The sequence below is a fragment of the Corapipo altera genome, unplaced genomic scaffold (assembly GCF_003945725.1).
Source record: "Corapipo altera isolate COAL_440 unplaced genomic scaffold, ASM394572v1 69, whole genome shotgun sequence".
NCBI classification, from domain to species: Eukaryota; Metazoa; Chordata; class Aves; order Passeriformes; family Pipridae; genus Corapipo; species Corapipo altera.
This window is the reverse complement of record NW_020884908.1, coordinates 4,043,615-4,061,909: the sequence shown is the minus strand read 5'-3', so window position 1 is coordinate 4,061,909 and position 18,295 is coordinate 4,043,615. Positions and strand designations below refer to the sequence as shown.

At 41.9% G+C, this 18,295-nt stretch overlaps 1 protein-coding gene across 1 annotated transcript in view; it reads right to left on the bottom strand.

The window, feature by feature from the left end:
• Positions 1-16,882, bottom strand: part of ARHGAP10 (Rho GTPase activating protein 10) — a 147,463-nt gene extending 130,581 nt beyond the window's left edge. Inside the window, exon 1 of the mRNA XM_027652849.1 lies at positions 16,705-16,882. Within this exon, the coding sequence (XP_027508650.1) occupies positions 16,705-16,858 (154 nt within the window). The 5' untranslated portion in view covers positions 16,859-16,882. The remainder of the gene's footprint in view (positions 1-16,704) is intronic.
• Between the last annotated feature and the right edge of the window lie 1,413 nt (positions 16,883-18,295).

Genomic DNA, 18,295 nt, shown 5'->3' with positions numbered 1-18,295 from the left:
CCTACACCAAAACAAAGTAAAGCATACCAAAGACCAGTGCAGGAACCTCAGAAAAAGGTAGTACAGTAAGTTTCGAACAGTGTTCACAGTTGCACAGATTATATAAAACTGAGGACAGAAAATAGTGATTTCCTAATTACAGCCTGGTAAATGAAGCGAGTTTTCTCCACAGAAATTAATTTCTCTCAGTAAAAGATATATAAAGTCATTATCTAATCCCTCTGTATTTAAAACTCTAAACACAGTGCCATCAAGACAGATGAGACATAAAATTGGCTATATGGATACAAATGGAAAGGAAAAGCACTTGTTTTCTTTCACATATAAGGTTATGGGAGGGAGGGGGAAGGCAATCTTCCCTTGCTATCTGTCTCAATCCCACAGCAGGCATCTGCAAATGGGAACCTCTGCATAAATAGTCTTCTTGCATTCTTGGTCTGATGTCAACTCAGAGCACAACTATCCTTTTCTCCTTATTAGTAACAGAGATTAAGAAAATGCTTTATAAGGCATGTAATACTAATACCAAATTACCTTAAAAATTGAAAACTTCGTGACTATTGGCAACTTACAATTAAGCTGACTGTTGCTCATGAAAAATCCAACTCAATTCTGATTCTCATTTTTTCATCTTTTTTTCCTATTGGTGCAAACACACTAGGTTTACAAATATTTTATAATCTTCATTTCTGTTTTCCAAAGAATCATGCTACTCTAAGACATTTGTCTATAATTAACCAATGCAAAACAATGGAACCAAGTTTTAGTTCATGCATCTTTTAGCAGTTCAGTGGGAGCCACCTGCTTTGTGTTAGGGCAAGACTTGAGCTAGGATTCACTTGCAGGGTTGTCAGATAATCTTTTTTTCTGTTATTAGTTACCACTGTCAACACACAGAAAAAGAAGGATCCAAAAATTCAGTCAATTACTTTTAGGGCTGGGTAGCAGCCAGCAGGAATACTCATTGCTAGGTTCAGCAGAGGTTTGCCAGATGATGACATTAGCATCAGCAGGGAAAACTTCCTTTCTTGGCTTGTATCTGCTAAAGGCTGCAGTCACCAAATTAGGACTAAAGATGGGTCCAGAAGGAACAATTTAGGGCTAAATTTAGGACTGGTGTCAATAGAAACCATCTGTTAAGACAGAGACTAGGTTGGGTAGGGTCAGAGATAGGAAAAGGAGAAAAGTGAGCCACAGCTGGCAGTGAGCTTGAAAGGGTGCAGCTGGCTACGGCTGTGTCTGGGGCAGACTGCAGCAAGGAACAGTGGGGAGGCAGGACTAAGCCAGGGGACGCAGCCAGGACCAGCAGCAGGGTCAGCATGTGCACAGCGTGGGACAGCCACCTGCACCTTCAGCCAGAAAGAACTACCAGGCACAAGGCAAGGTTTGGATAAGCCAAGCCAAAGCCACTATACTATGACTAGTACAGTTTCTGTAGAGTATTGCCTGACTAGATGTACCTCTGGAACCAACTGCTAGATTTGGGGTACATTTCCACTCAGCAAGAGCCTGCAGATTCCCAATTCTAACATGGCACCAAGGTAAGCACAGTCCCACATCCTTCACATTCCAGAAAGTGCAAAGAATCAAACGGGTGCATTCACTGCCTCGCTGGAACATTTAACATGCAATAAAACCAAGGACTTCAAATCCAACATCTTCAAATCCAGTCATCTTCAAATCTGCATGCACCTACACCAAAACAGTTCTGATTAGGGAATCACTGGTTAGGGAATTGAATGGGTAGTCTGAAATTGTCACACAATTCCCAATACAATCCCAATGTCTCCAAGTTATCTTACAAAACAAAATCATAGAATCAGCTGGGTTGGAAGGGACCTCTGAGATCATCAAGTCCAACCCCTGATCCACTACCACCGTGGTTACTACACCATGGCACTAAGTGACGCATCCAGTCTCATCTTAAAAACCTCCAGGGATGGAGAATCCACCACCTCTCTGGGCAGCCCATTCCAATGCCTGATTACCCTCTCTGTAAAGAATTTCTTCCTAATATCCAACCTGAAACTCCTCTGGCAGAGCTTAAGACCATGCCCTCTTGTCTTATTGAGAGCTGCCTGGGAGAAGAGACCAACCCCCACCTGGCTACAACCTCCTTTCAGGGAGTTGTAGAGAGTGATGATACGATGAATATGTTAATGCACAGGCAATAAGGTTAAATGTCAGGGCCTCCTAATAACTAACTCCATCTCCAGTGATGCCTCGATGTGCAATCCTATCTAATCACTTGGCCTCTCACTTCACCCATCTGTAAACAGAACCAGCAGCCCAACCTACTTCACAGCATGTTGAAAGGTTACCACCTAAAATGCTTCACGCACTTTGGATTTTTTTTAAGTGCTATATAGGTTAAGAGGTTTGTTTGTTTATTTTTAAGACTAATCTCCTATTAATGTGTTTTAAAGTGAACATACTTTACCTGACAAAAAAAAGCAATGCTACAAATAGAACACCGGACGTCATTACCAGGACTTTAAAACGGGTTGTGACTTGGCTGGTCATAAGTAAGCAAATTCACCTTTCGTTTTCCCGATGACATTTCTTGCACACAGACCCTTCTACTGGTTTTTCTGGTGGCAACCCTAAATAAGGAACTTCTTGCTATCAAGAGTCCCTACCACACCGAGCTGTTCGCTGCAGGAGCATAGGGCAAAGCAGGAATTCAGGCTGAAAGGAAATGCTTTAATTATTTCATATCACTCACAGTATGCAGAGGGATTAGTCATTGCCAGACAGACGTGCTTCATTTTACTTAAACACAGAACAACAACTCTCAATTCTCTCCATTCGCATTCATTATCCACTTACAACAGTAACTATGTATCTTCCTGAAATGAAAACAAACATTAAACCCGCTCACAGACAAACATCATTATAACTTAAGAAAACAAACAAAAATTAATTGAACTGTTTACTGACACCAAGGAATTCTGGGCTCCCAATACTGCACATACCAATGAAACATTCCCATGGGCTTTGATCCAAAAAGTATGAGAAGTCCACACAGCATCAAAAGGCAATTTGAGAAAAGTGACTGTCAGAAATCAAACCTAACACATTTAAGCAAACAAAAAAACACATGGGAAAAGGAAAACAAATGCACAAGTTCACTCAATAATGCTCAATAAATGAATGCTACCACAGCATTATTATATAACACTGTACAAAACAGTATAGTTTTTTCCCCTAGAAAATGTTATAGAATCCTTTCATCTGAAAAGGCTGAGGAAAACTGCACTAGAGAGCATCATAAGGAGTCCCTCTCTTGAAGCAAAGCAACTGGGAATAAGCAAGTGACTTCAAAAAAAAAAAAAAAAAAAAAAAAAAAGACAGAAATCCCAGCACCCCCCTCCTTAGAAGAGAACTGACATGCTGTCTTTCTCTGACATTACTAATTACTGACATCAATGTATTCCATCTGCTATTTTATAGAGATACAAAAGCCCTGTCTTTTTCTACTCTAATTGTTCTCCTGTGACTAAAAATTCAACTGACATTGGCAACACTTAAGGTTTTGTAAGGGAGGGATGCAATCAGGGGAGATGGCAGTTTACTCTGAGGAAAGAAAAAGAAAAATAAAACCTAGGAAGAACATTTCTACTGGTTTTGTCATTAACTTGCCAGCAGAGAATCCTCTGCTCTGTAACATTCATGGCCTGTGGCAATCACCAGACAGTATTTATTCTGCTCTTGCTCTTTCAGTAGATTATTCCTACTCAATAAACTGCTACTAGGTAGGAAAAAAACAACAGTAGATGGACGGAAACACAGGAAAAATTATTTTAAAAATCCAAACCATAATTTTCCGAAGCCTAGTAAGGAATCAGAAGTTCCTACTTCAGAGAGGACTTGATTCAGCCTTTGTTCTATTCTAGAAGCTCTGTTCCAAACACACTTAGGAACTCTGAGCATATCTTCATGCTAGCAAGTGCTAAAACCCATGGCTATTGGACCTTTCCTGCTCATCCTTAATACTCAAACTAGAACATTCACATGAGTTTGCTTTATAAATTTTCACCAGAACAGGCAGTTAAAGACATCAAATGAGGTGAAGCAGGCAGCAGTTTCTGGTGGCTACAGCAAGAATCATCTGAAAAGTCACGCTACTAAGACCTCTCAGAAGGGAGACAGAGAGAAAAAATAGAATCAGAAACCACTGAGCTAATGTCAACTATTTTCCAATCAAAAATCCTTCCTGGCATCCCCTGGTGTCTCTACTTGTCACTTTGGCAATGTCATCCCAACACACCCATCCAGGCAGTCAGAACAAAACTCAGCAGCTGCTCATATCTCTCTCGGCTACTACACTAATAATAGTGTATAGGAAGCAATGTTCCAATAAGGCCATTCAATAATATCCTCATGACATGTGAGATCATCTCCTCACCACTATTAAAATACAGGAATTTTCTATATTTAAAAGAGAAACTGAAAGAAAGGGTTTCAGAGGAAAAAAAAAAAATCTATGAAGAAAAGCATCCTTACTCAAAAGGATCCTTACTCTTTATACTTAAAGACACAAATTTGCTTGACAAGGATTTACTATCAAATCCGAGACAGCAAAAGCATACAATCCCTTTTGTCTGCTCACAAGTCTTCAAGACCTTAAAAGCAAGCAAATCATACCTATCACTACAGGAACAGAAAGCACACACAGCAAACTTTATTTCTAAAGGGACTGAAATTGAAATAAACACTGATAGAATTATTTGGGGGTTATTTGATACTTTTGCAGCATCAGAAACTTTTGTTTCAGAAGGGGCTTTGATTACTTGTTTCTGTTACATGTTGCTTACAAACCCAGTTAAGTTCTATTTAGAGAAACTTTTTCCTGTACCAGAGAGAAGTGTCAGGGAGACACTACCAGATTAATTGCTATGTGGTCCAGTTGCTTCCTCCATCCAAAAAATGCTGCTACTTTTCTTGACTGACATCTTAATTCCTAACTGTATTTTTAAATGCATTAATGGTAATAATGCCAAACTAATTTTCAAGAAGGTATCAAAGCCACCTTTCTTGCAAACACTTTCATTTAAAGAACTACAAACAAAAGGTACAATGAGGGCAAATAAAAACTTCTCAGTGAAGCAAGCTTTGCAATAACTTTACAAATCTGAAGTGGCTTTCACCATGTCCAGGAAGCGTTATTGCAAGGTTGGCACACCTGTTTTTCTTCACATAAGGATACTTTCTATAAAAAAGTGAATTATGATATGCTACAAACCTTAGAAAAGCCAAACTGCTGACTTAAATTTCCACTTGAATGATCTGCATGTCAAAAGCAGAACAGCTGCTTTCTGAGCTCATACTGCCACACCCTCCATACTGAGATGTCCAACACGAGTGTAGGAGAACATGGCACATTCTCCTACTGGATTCTATATTATGTTAATTTACTTGAAGAGGATATAAGAAGTTTATAACTATTGCTCAATTCAAATAATGACTACAGAAAAAGAGCAGTGGGTGCAGTCTTCCCTAATGAAGAAGGGAATGATACAAAACACTTCTCTGTGATATTCCAATATTCATGAAATGCTTAATAGACAAACGTCCCCAAATTTGAGGCAACAGCTTAAATAGCGATGGAAAGAAAGATATAAAAAGGTGATGGGCTTGCCCAAAGCTGCTCAGAAAATCACTTCTCTAGACAGCTTGCCTCTTCTGTTCATACCATAAAACTATTCATGTCTGTGAAACAACATCTAAGCTTGCAGACATGAACCATGTCCACTATAGCAAGATTCTCAGGACTGACCTGAGGAGGAAGCTATAGCAGCAATTAAAAAAAAAAAAAAAAGACCCCATATACAATACAAACTATGTTGTATCAAAATATAAGGTATTTTTGTAAATAAAAAAGAGGAATTTATACCTAAGACACATTCAAATTACAGATATATGAAAGTTGTTAATGGAGACAGGAAGGGAAATTTAAAATTTCCAGATAAGTGAAAAGAAACATTTCTGTTGAGTCTCAAAGCTGCATTTTCCAATAATCTCTGCATGCAGGATATCACATACTACATGTATTGTGTAACAGTTGCATACACACAACAAAATGCATCTTCTGTTAGGTCAATCAGACACAACCTCTCATGGATCTTCCAATCTGCTTGGCATCAGATCTCAGCCCTCCAGGAGGGCATTTCTCATCATCAGTATCTTCAGATACTCACTGCTTGAGCAGTATCTAGAGATAATGGCCATCAGTCCTCAGGTGCTTGGGCTCTGCAACAGATTGATGAGTCAGAGAACACACTTCAGTTCTTCTTAAGCCATGGTATCTTGTCTCACTGGGTTCAAATCTCCTTCAGTTTTGCCACAGGCCCTCAGTAAAGTTCATCTAAATAGAGAACCAAGTTCCTACACATGACATTCAAGGACATAACACAAATATTTGTCCAGTTCATTATACTAGCTACACAAAAACTTTAGCTGCATGTCTGGAGCTTAGCACCATTCCTCCATAAAACATTGCAGAAAACTCCAGTGAGAGAAGAGAAGCAGGTGCCAACATTAAATTTCCGTGTTCAACTAGCTAATTCCCTACCCCTCAGGATGGTAGCCTTACCCCTCAGGTGTAACCCTACAGAACCCCACAGGACAAGCAGGAATGGAAGACACACAGATGCGTCTTGTGAAACAAAAAAAATGGTCAAGGGACAGAGAAGTTTTCCTAGATTCTTTTTTGCATAAGATTCTTTTACTTTTTGTTGGTTTTGGCCGAGACAGTTAATTTTCTTCACAGTGGCTGGTATGGGGCTGAGTTTTGAATTTGTGCTGAACACAGTGATGATAATAGAGCTGTTTTTCTTATTACTGAGCAGGGCTTACACAGAGCCAAGGCTTTTTCTTCTTTTTGTACTGCCATGCCAGCAAGGAAGCTGGAGCTGCACGGAAATCTGGGATGAGACACAGCCAGGACAGGTGACCCAAGCTGACCAAAGGGATATTCCAGACCATATGAAGTCATGCTCAGTATATAAAGGGGAGGAGGTTTGGAGTGATGACATTTGTCTTCCTAAGTAACTGCCATGCATGATGGGGCCCTGCTCTCCTGGAGATGGCTGAGCACCTGCATGGTCATGGGAGGTAGTGAATGAATTCCCTGTGCTGCTTTGCTTTTGTGTACAGCTTTTAGCTTCCCTATTAAACTGTCAATATCCTAACCCACGAGTTTTCTACCTTTTACCCTTCTGCTTCTCCTCCCAATCCCACTGGTAGGGGAATGAGTGAGGAGCTGCATGGGGCTTGGTTGCTGGCTGGGGTATAAACCATAGCACTTCTAAAAATAAAAAGAATAAAGTAAAACAAAAATAATAATAAAAGTCGAACAAACAAACAAAACCTCACAAAAAACCCAAATAAACAAACAAACAAAACCCCAAACCAAACCAAACAAAAGAAAACAACGACAAGGACGCAATACTTCTAAGTTCTTTTATTTCCAGGTACTTTTATTTCTTTTAGCAAAGATGTTTAATCTGTTGGAACAAGGGAGCAGCTAGGCAAGAGGCACAACAGAAATTTGAAACTGTGCATTTTGAAATGACTGAAACAAAGAAAAATTAAGCACAATACAAGTACAGTAATATTACCACAGAGCGAGTGTTTAAGAGCAACTAGACAAAGCCAGCTTTGTTCCTGAAAAGCTTCTAGGTTGAGAAGCTGAACAGACAAAAGCTTTGGAAGAACAGTCATTTGGCTCATGACTGAGTTTGTCAGTTGGTCCAGGCCTCTTCAACAGCAATAGCCCACAACCTGATATCTTAACAGGAAAAAAGTATGGACAAGTTATACTGCTTTGTTCTCAGAGTGCTGACGTATTCCAAAGGCTGAAACTATGCAGCATTCCCAGTCAGCTAATCCACATAAACTACAAGCTCAGCCCCATGACAGATTTCTAAGAACTGCAACCCACTGTCAAAACGATATTTCCAGAAGATTTTCTCAGGTCCTCAGTGACCTGGCAGCCTGTTCCCTCCACCTGTTTGCAAGATAGCAGGATTTCTTTTGAAGAAGCATAACTATATTTTCACTTAAAATTGCTGCAAAATTTCTTTTTTCTTCTTTTTTTTTGTTCCATCATACCCACATTCAAATATTATTTTTTTCAAAGCATGCAACTCTTTCTAATGACTGACAAAATAACAGAAGACAAACAAAAATAAGGTGCTTGGAAAGAGAGCACAGCTTTTGAGATTAGATACATACAGTCCAATTTTTCTTAAGGTTGAAATGCTTGTAGTGCAACAAGCTTCAGGCTCTCCACCATTAATTCATTCATCATTTCTAAGCCTCCACACATGAGCCTAATGGAGGAAATGGAGAAATTTCCAAGCTAAAAAATGCTCATTAGCAACAAAGTGGCAGAGAACCTACTCCTGTACACCACACACACTACAACGTCCTTCAAGGCCCAGGCCTGGTACACAGCCCTGCTCCGTTTCATTCTGGATACTCAATTTTCCCTGCCAAATTAAACAAAGCATTGTTTTTCTTCTTCAAGGACATGCAGTCCCAACCAGCCAGGTGCATATACAAAAGCTGAGGAGAACTGAGAGAAGCTGTAAAAACCAGATCTGAGAGGTGAAGCCTCTCTCTGACCTATTTATTGAGCAGATAACCCCCACCTACCCAGTCGTCTCAATTAAAGAGGTAACAACAGGACATTTATTCAAAGGTGTGGGCTATTAAACCACAGTCTGTTTAATAACACTGTGATTTTCCATCTCTGTAGATTGTTTTCACCCCCACACTGCTCCTTTCCCACAGAGGACAAGCCTAACACAAATGATTTACAGGAACTTCTGATTTGGCCTTGGCCTGTGATGGCCACATCGCTTCTGAGGGCTTGGATGTTTTCTCTCTATTTTTATCCTGAAAGATGAGCAAACACAGGATGGAAGAGAACAACAAAGGAAGGAAACAAAAACAGAGCAGAAGGAGTAACAGGCATTCACAAGGAACAGGGTATCTGCAAGAAGCTCCATCCATAGTTACGAGCTGGTAAGGAAAAGCAATAACATGACATTGAGGCTGTCTGCCCAAAAATCCCAAAAATGTCTGTTTAGAAAGAAAAGGAATTTGAGGATAGTGTAAACTCAGCCACAGACTTCCCTTTCCAGTATCTTATTTCCCAGTGAGGTAGCTAAACATGCACTTTGGACAGAAGGCACATATCTATCCCAAATGTATAACATGGGGCATTATAAATTACTGCCCTCTCTTCTATCAAAGTCACACCCAAAGGGCAACAACCTCCAAAGGAACTGTTGGGATGGAGCACATGAGCTTGCCTCACTCAACTCATTGCAAAATTGATGGCTTAGTTTAAACTTGGCAAAGATGAGTTTGACTTAGCAACAAGGCAGATTTTGGGTGCTGATTAAGACTGACAACTACAGTGGGTGGCAGCAACCACCAGCAGAGAAAGATGTTAAATTCCCTGAACAGTTGTTTCTTAAAGCTATTCTGCCAATATGTGCCCAAGTTTATTTGAACATATATTTTACATTCACTAGATATTCCAGAAAGCATTCAACTTTGTTCAAAGTGCCTTTGATAGCCAACTCAAAAACTTGAAGACATTTAAAAGATAAGCAAAACACTGGGAATGTTGTAACATCTTAAGAACCACTGTCAAAGAACAACAGTAAGTCTGGTCTCGAAACTTAAAAAAGTGACATTAAACCCAAAAATAAATCCTAGCAGACATAAGCAAGTCATAAAAATTATCTAAAGAAGCCACAACCCACACTATCAAAACATTAAGCACATTGCCAAGATTGACACACTGTGGACTGTCTCCCTCAAACAGCCAAGCCTCTGCTTTTTAGGTTAACATGTTAAGTGCTGCAGCAGGGACTGAAGTTGGCATTGGAAAACAAAAGCACTAAAGTCAATGTAAATTATAGACATTAATTACGTAATGTTAAAAGACAGCTGGGGAGGAGGAGAGAAGCACTGGGATGCAGCTCTTCAGTGCCATTCCAAGCATGTTTCCACATGCTCCTTTCTAAAACGAGGGCAGAACACCCAGCCTGTTTGCTACTCCCCTTGCTGTACACTAGGGGAAAAATAAATAAAACAAATAAAAGTATCGACATAGCACTGTCCCCTCTGCCACTCTGGAAAAAGAATCTGTGTCAATCAGAAGGAGGCATTCTGCCTCAATACAACACTATGAAATTATTTCAGACTTGACTTGAGAATTGTTATCAGTGTCATAAGCTCTGCTTGTTAAAATTTGAAACATTTTTGCAATACACAGCTGGCAAGCACAGGAGAATTTTAGGTACAGCATACACCTGCAGCCTTAGCAGTGGGCCTATTTTTCTTCACTTAATTGCAAGCAGGTGTTTACATTTTACAGACTGTAAGGCAAATCCACCCTTTATTCCAACTCTTTAAGACAGATTGAGATTCCATGTAATTCTAAAATTACATTTCTAAAACATTTGTTGTTTTTAAAAAACAAAAACAAAACCCAACAAAAACAACCAAAAAACCAACAGAAACTTTTCAACATGATCAACCAGGCAATTTCTCTAAAAACTACAAATTTATTTCTGTTGGTTTTGCCCTGAAGACTGACAATTACACTGATCACTGACATTCTCTTTAATGACCGCTTACACATTTTAGCTAGAGCTGAAAAATTATGTTCTTCCCCAAAAGATTAAAAGATGTTCATTTAACGACAGCCTGTCACATCTCTCAGCACCAAGAACATATAAATTTGTGAAATTTCATATTATTTCATATTATCATGAAGTTTCATATTATCTGACATCACATCTTCTAGCTCACTTTTAATATGGGAAAAAAAAAAAAAGAACAGTGGAACATCTGCAGGACAAAGATGGCCATGGAGTCAGTAAGTAAATCAAGCTGAAGAGACAAGATTCAAGATGACAAACTGGCATCCTCCACAGAATGAGTCTGACACTTTTTATAGCTACTGACACAGTAACGAATGCTTTACTTGGGGTGGAGCTAAACACAATGTTCTTCAGAGTACTTTCTCAATCAAAAAAAAGCACTTGCCTGATCCTTAAAAGAAGCAACTTTATCCACAAGCAGAGGGGAAAAAAAGAAAAAGTACTGCGATAGTTAATTAGGCCCCAGCTGTGGCAATTATCTTGAAGGGAAGGCAAAAGCAACATTCTATTATAAGCAGTTTTTTCTTAAGGGAAAGATCTATCAGATGGGCCCCAAAGTAACTGTTTGCCTTAGTTTCCTAATGTTTCCATTATTGAGTTAATTCCAATCGAAAGTGGGGGTTTTTTTAAAGGTACATCCTACTCAGTAGTCCTTGCAATACAGGATCTAGTGCTGCCCCAGTAGAAATTTGTATCGAGCTTGGCCCTAGCAAAGTATATTTCAGTGTTCACTAATGGCATTGATTTGCTTATCATGCCTTACATAAAGCATGCCTTACAATAGAAATAAAGCTTGGGTTTGAGGTACTAATTGAAAAATAAGATAGCTTTCTAAAACATTAAATGTGAAGATTTATTACTTCAGAGCTGTCACTGAATTCAAGGTGGATTAATCAGTGTCCTAAATAACCATAGTTGGTTTAAGAAACTTTCCATTCAAGTTCAACTAAGGCCCTCTCACAATAATCCCCACACCCCTGGAATGACATTAGTTTTTACTCAGTCTTTGGATTCTTCCGAAATCTTTAGCGAATGCCCATTTCTTCTAGAAAGTTATTCTTCTTCTAGAAGTTATTAATAAGTTATTAAAGCTATATTAATAGTTTTACCTTACTTCTTTGACATGTACTAGAGTGTCAGTAGAACAACATTTTTGTTGCAGAAAATTCCTAAGATTGAGAGCTGGCACACACTGTATGTGGTTTTGTAACTGTAGATTATACTAAGGAAAGCTTTAAAAAATGGACAATTAGTCCTTAAGAAAAAAAAAAAAGCACCATGGTTCAAGTGATCTGAGAGGCTTTCATGTGGTGTTATTATGTGGATTACCACAGCCTTTACATTTACATAATAATGTACATACCAGGTCAGACCAAAACCCTACTGTAGACCAGTGTCTGAAAGGTCAACCACCACCACAGACTAAGAGAACTGGCCAAGAAAAAAGATTATGGGTTTAGACAACACAGACATCAGAGTGGTTCTTGGAATTGGATTAGGTTCTTCAGTCAACTTTGTTAAAAGAAAGATTCAGTCTATTTTCCTAGGTTGGAGATGGGACTGGGAGTGACTTTATTCCTCTTGCTGACAAGATTTCCTGTCTCCTTTACTTCTTGCTGGCAAACTTGTAAACGACCAATGACTAAAAACACTTCAGAGGAAAGGAAAGAGCACTATCAACTTTTTTTTTTTCTCTTGAATGCACATATACTCCCTGAAGTAAACCACCATTCTCAAGTAACAATTATCAATAACTCTTTATTTTCCAACCAGCTCTTTCTGTAGATTAAATAAATATAGTTCTAGTTTTGTATTCTGTCTGGAAGAGTGCAAGAAGCAACTCTTCTCTGAAAAACATAAACAAAAATAGCAATAAAAAATAGTCATCAGAAGTCTGAGCACATTGAGCTGCCTGCAGAGATCAGAACTGGGTAGCCAGGATGTCCGCTGCATCAAATACAATGTCTAATACACCACAGAACCGAGTTTACAACCCAAAACCTCAGGGTACAGGAGGAACTACCCTGCACTCAGCTGAAACAGAGACAGCAGTGTAATGAGACAGACCTGCTCCAGTGACAACCACACAATGGGGCTGCTGGGTAGCAAGTTTTGCAGGATGCAAGTGGAGGGAGGTGGCTGCTCTGCATTCTAGCAGGAGTGAAAAGAGTATTTGAGCACTGTGGTGTCACACAGCAGTAGTTGATCCTGACTTGATGAAAGGCCAAGAGGCCCACGTGAGGTGTCCTTCCCCCTCGAACTTCGTCTAGGCTTCCCTCAGATGGGCACTGTTGAAAGCCTCCTGGGGAACTCAACTTTCCTGTTGTCTTGGCTTTTCCATCTAGCTTCTGTCTTCACCAGCCCATTACAAAATCACTGCAGTTGACCCAAACAGAATTCTGCTCTGATTTGAGCCTAAATCCAAGAATGGGGAGGCTGTGCTTTCAGGAATGTGGAATAGCTGTGAGCAGGCACTCACAAGTATCCTTTGCAAACCCCCTGTGAGATGCCTAAGGGCCAAAACCTATTCTCCTGCTGACTCTTCCTACTCCACCCCGATGTCTCATAAGAAGTGGCAGCTCCTACTATGGGTTTAGGGAAAAGTCTCACCTTCAAAAAAATATCTTCAAAAAACCCAAATAAATCTCACACTCGTCAAGAGACCCAGAGTTGGACTAATATAGAAGCAAATACATAGTGTTTGTACATAGTATCTAGTGTATTCTCTAGCTTCAAACAATTTGCATCTCAGATTTTTAAGAGCTTAGAACTAAGAGCTTAAGTTCCTTTCGTGATTCAAAATAAGGACTCTCTGATCAGGTATCTTTAAATTTGGTTTCTCTCAACAGAAGCCCAACTAGCTCCATCCAGAAGTTATTTACAAACTATTTTGATCCTAACTTGTTTAACTGAACTGGAATCCCCTGAGAAATGCTACATTTCTATTTTAAAACGCATACCTGTATACCACTTGTATTTAATGATTACTAAGAGTGGCAAAAAATCTCTTTCTGTACTCCTTATAATCATATTTAACTGTTGCAAAAAAGAGAAAGAGCCACCTATTGTTTATTTATTTTCCAAAATGAAGGTTGAACTAGACAACTCAGTGATTCAAACCATTACACAGGAAACAGATAGCTTTGAGTCAGTCTCGTTTATCTTTCTATCACAGTCTTGAAACTACTGAAACTTTAAAGTGAGAAGATACACTTGAAGTATGCTTCACTCTGGAAATTCAACAATTAAGAGTGTATAAGATCCTCCTTTTTTTCATTGTCTCCCCCTTTTTTTTTTAAGCGCCATAGTCCTGTACAAACAAAAATCAATTCTTTGGAGATTCAGGTGAAAAGTACAATCCCATACAACCGAGGAGACAAACGGAAGAGAGCTAAAGAGAGGATCCACATCATGATACTCTTTTGTCCTGTGAGACACTGACGGCTCCTGTGAAATAGGGGGAATGGTAGCAGTATCTGCTTCCAGCTGTCAAGATGTAACCCAGTGCAGGCAGCATCAAAGTCACTTACAAGGCTGTCTGTCAAGCAGGAAGTGGGATCTATTCAATTACATCAGTTATTCACACCTAAAGAATCCCTGCAACGTTTGTTGTAAGCGGCTGCTTTACAAGTGAAATAAGGAAAGCACTAAGGGGGGAGGGGAGAATGTAAGTGATGTCTATTGCAGTCCCTTAACTTCTCACAGATTTAAGAACAATAGTGCACCTACCACATTTTATATTTTACAGACCATTCAGAGAAGCTTATTATGCTCAGAAATCAATTAAACCAGATACAAATCTCATCATCTACCTGGTTCTAGAAAGAGAAATATTTTAGCTATTGTTAAGATGACATTTTTTGTTCAAAAGACTAGAACAATTTTCTGAAAGTTGTAATCGATTGTTGTCTAAGAGGCAGTCACCTAAGCTCGCTATGCCCTGCTTTATTATCACTTTCTCTAAATTGCAGTAAGCCTGTCTTTGTGCAGAAAATGCAGTTTTGACAGAAGTGAATAGCTAGCTCTGTGTCTAGACCACTTCTCAAGCTTGCTTTTTTGGATCAAATACTAATCCCATTCGGTTTCCTGACAGCAAATGAATCAGGCTCCTCAAAGAATTCAGATGCTGATGTTTTCTTCTGAAAACACAAGGAGGACCAATACCCTAACCACTGGGGTTCTGAAGGGTTTTAACTTCTCCTTGTGTTTCCTCCAGTTCAATTTATATTTAATGCCTGTTGAACTGTGACAATGCTTCACCAGCACCAGAGGAAGGTAACTCAGCTTCAACCCTGTCACTCAGGGCACTGTAAAGGGGAGAGACAACTGCAGAAAACTAAAATGTAAGGAAGGGTCCAACCTGTTTCTACTTTTCAAACAAGTATGATGAGGCATATATGTTTGTTAGAATAAGGTACAGCAACTACACTCAAGAATAAAACTTCTGACTCATCTCAGAAAGGAAGGCATTGCTTAGACCTGAACACAGGGCAGGGTCTCAAATAGCTTCTCTAAATATTTCTCACTGGCTAGCCCTAAGTATTTCATCAAGCACTGTCAGGCCAGGTGGCTCTGGTCAGCACACTGACTCCCTTGGATGCCAAGACACACAGGACAGCACATTGAGCACTGCACTCAGGGCCAAAAATTACCAACAGAGGATTCTGCTGTGGCCAGGAGGCTCATTCCAGTTAGGACTTTCCTCACCACCATCCCCACTTTCAAATTAAGTTCTGTATACGTAACAATACATGAGAAACTAAGGGCTTGGGGCAGTTGCCAAAATACTCTCTCAATGCTTGAGAAATAGAATTGGAATGATTTCCCTCTACTGTTCTTATCCAAGTTTAGGGACACTTTTTTTACTTTACACTCTAAGTTAAGATGATTTATGCCAACACTTCAAGTCACAAATTTCAAATGATGCTCTAAGATCATGATTTGCATTAAGTGAATGTAAACTGGCCAAAGAATAACAGCTACAAATGAGTGAAATTTGATATGGGATTTTCTACCTTTTTATCCAGGCACAACAGAGACAACAGCAGTAAATGATGTTTCCTTATTTGCACAAAACGAGTTAAATATGTGTTTTAAAATTTCACCATATCTCAGCAGCTACACTGCTCAAACCATTGGCCAAATACCTATCAGTTTAAGGGAAGTATCTTGACAGCATTGTTCCCCACTTTCAGAAATTTACCATGATACCAAAGATGCTGTACACTTTTGAGAACACAGTGCCAGAGCGCTGTATTAGTGTTTTAGTTGAATAATCTGTATAGACTATCATCCTACTAGGTATTTAGGGGACTACACCACTGTATCTTAAGTTAAATGGTAAAAATCATATTAGCACAATACTACATCAAGAACGTGCATTAACATGGTCGTTCAAGGAAAAGGACATGATTCTTACATAAACTACAGCATAGCTAACCTTATATATACAGTATACACATATTCAACAAGTAAAACACAAAATTAACAAAACACTACCACAATTTAAGAGACCAAAAACATAGAATTGGTAACTACTGCTGTCACCGCAGCACTGCAAGTCTGATAATTCCCGACCACACGTAGACCTCTGACAAAGGGGTATTTTCATCAGCCTCTTCACAGACTGCAAATGCACATACACGACACGGTTACGTTCAGGTATGCCATTCACAGACGCTCAGCTTGCAGCGCACCGAGAACGCCTGAAATCGAGTCCCCCCAGGGGATTTCACATGGCAGCCGGCTCCGGGCTCGGCACCGCCGAACACACAAGCCAGGCCCGGCAACAGGCGATACCAGGGGAATGTAGCCGCCTCTGTCCCTTATCCCCCTCCGCGGCGAAGGGTTGGAGAGGACCCACGTCTCGGCAGCTGCTGATGGGGGACCCCAGGCAAAGGCTGGAGCACGCCGGTGCAAAGCCCTCTGGCACACCAGCTTGGCAAAAGCGCCCGGCGCCGGGCCCCGCGCCGCCGGCAGCCGCCCCCGCGGCTCCCCCGCACCCTGCTCCACTCACTCTTGGTCGCGGCGATCAGGTTCTTCCCATCCTTCAGCAACTCCTTGATAAACTTATTGGTCTTCTCCAGCTCCGCCTCGTGGGCTCTCACCCGCTCCCTGAACCAGGGGCTGTCCAGGTAGCAGTCGCTGAACTCCAGGGGCTGCAGCCCCATGGCTGCGGCTGCTGCTGCCGCTACCACCACCACCACCACCACCACCGCCGCCGCCGCCGCCGCCGCGCCGGGGCTCGGCTCCCCGCGAACCGCAGCGCCGCCGGCGAGCCCTCAGCAGCAGCAGCTGAGCCCTCAGCAGCAGCGGCCGCGGCCACAAAGAGAGAGCGGCGGCTCGCCCCGCACGGCGCTGGGCGCGGGCACCGCCGAGCTCCGCGGAGCCGCCCTCCCCGCGGCCGGGGACGCCCCGCTCCCGGCAGCCCCGCCGGGACACGCCCGGCCGGGCGGGGCGGGCAGAGCCCCGGGCCCGCCCGCAGACCGCCCCTTCCGACCGCCCCGCGGCGGCGGCGGCCCCTTGCGGGGCGGGGGAGCCGCGCCGGTGCTCCCGGTGATCGGGCGGAGCTGCTACTGGAGCACCGCGGGCGTCCCCGAGCGGGTAAGGCGGGGCGGGTACTGCCCTGACAGAGAGAGCCCTCTGCCCTGCAGAGGCAGCTCGGCAAGGCAGAGAGGTGGGCAGTCGCCAGCCGTAGTTTAACATGGGCGAGTGTCGAGTTCTGCACCTGGAACGGGGCAACCCTGGTTGTGTGTACAGGCTGGGGAATGAGATGCTGGAAAGCAGTGCCGCAGAAAGGGACCTGGGGGTCCTGGTCGATGGCAAGTTGAATCTGAATCAGCAGTGCCCTGGCAGCCAGGAGGGCCAACCGTGTCCTGGGGGCATCAGGCAAAGCATCACCAGCCGGGGGGGGGGGGAATTGTCCTGCTCTGCTCTGCACTTGGACGGCCTCACCTTGAATATTGTGGCAGTTTAGGTCACCGCAATAGAAGAAAGATATTAAGTTATTAGGGAGCATCCGAAGGAGGATAATGAAGATGAAGGGCCTTGAGGGGAACCTGTATGACGAGCATTTGAGGTCACTTGGTCTGCTCAGCCTGGAGAAGAGGAGACTGAGGGGAGACCTCATTGCAGTTACAACTTCCTCCTGAGGGGAAGAGGAAGGGCAGGCACCTATCTCTCCTCCGTGGTGACCAGTGACAGAACCCAAGGAAACAGCATGAAGCTGAGTCAAGGGAGGTTTAGGCTGGATATCAGGTGGAGATTCTTCACCCACTGGGTGATCTGGCACTGGAATAGGCTCCTCAGGGAAGTGGTCACAGCACCAAGCCTGGCAGAGTTCAAGAAGTGTTTGGACAATGCTCTCAAGCATGTGGTGTGATTTTTGGGATGTCCTGTGCAAGGCCAGGAGTTGGACTTGATGATTCTCATGGGTCCCTTCCAACTCAGCATATTCCATGATTTTACCAGCTGCTGGGCCCCCTCCACTTCATAAGAATGTTCATGGGCTTTAGGAAGGAGCTGAGCAGGCTCTCAGTGGGAGGATGCACAGAGCTGCACACAGACTGCTTGATCCATAATCGGCCATGGTGGTCTGCTGGCTGAGA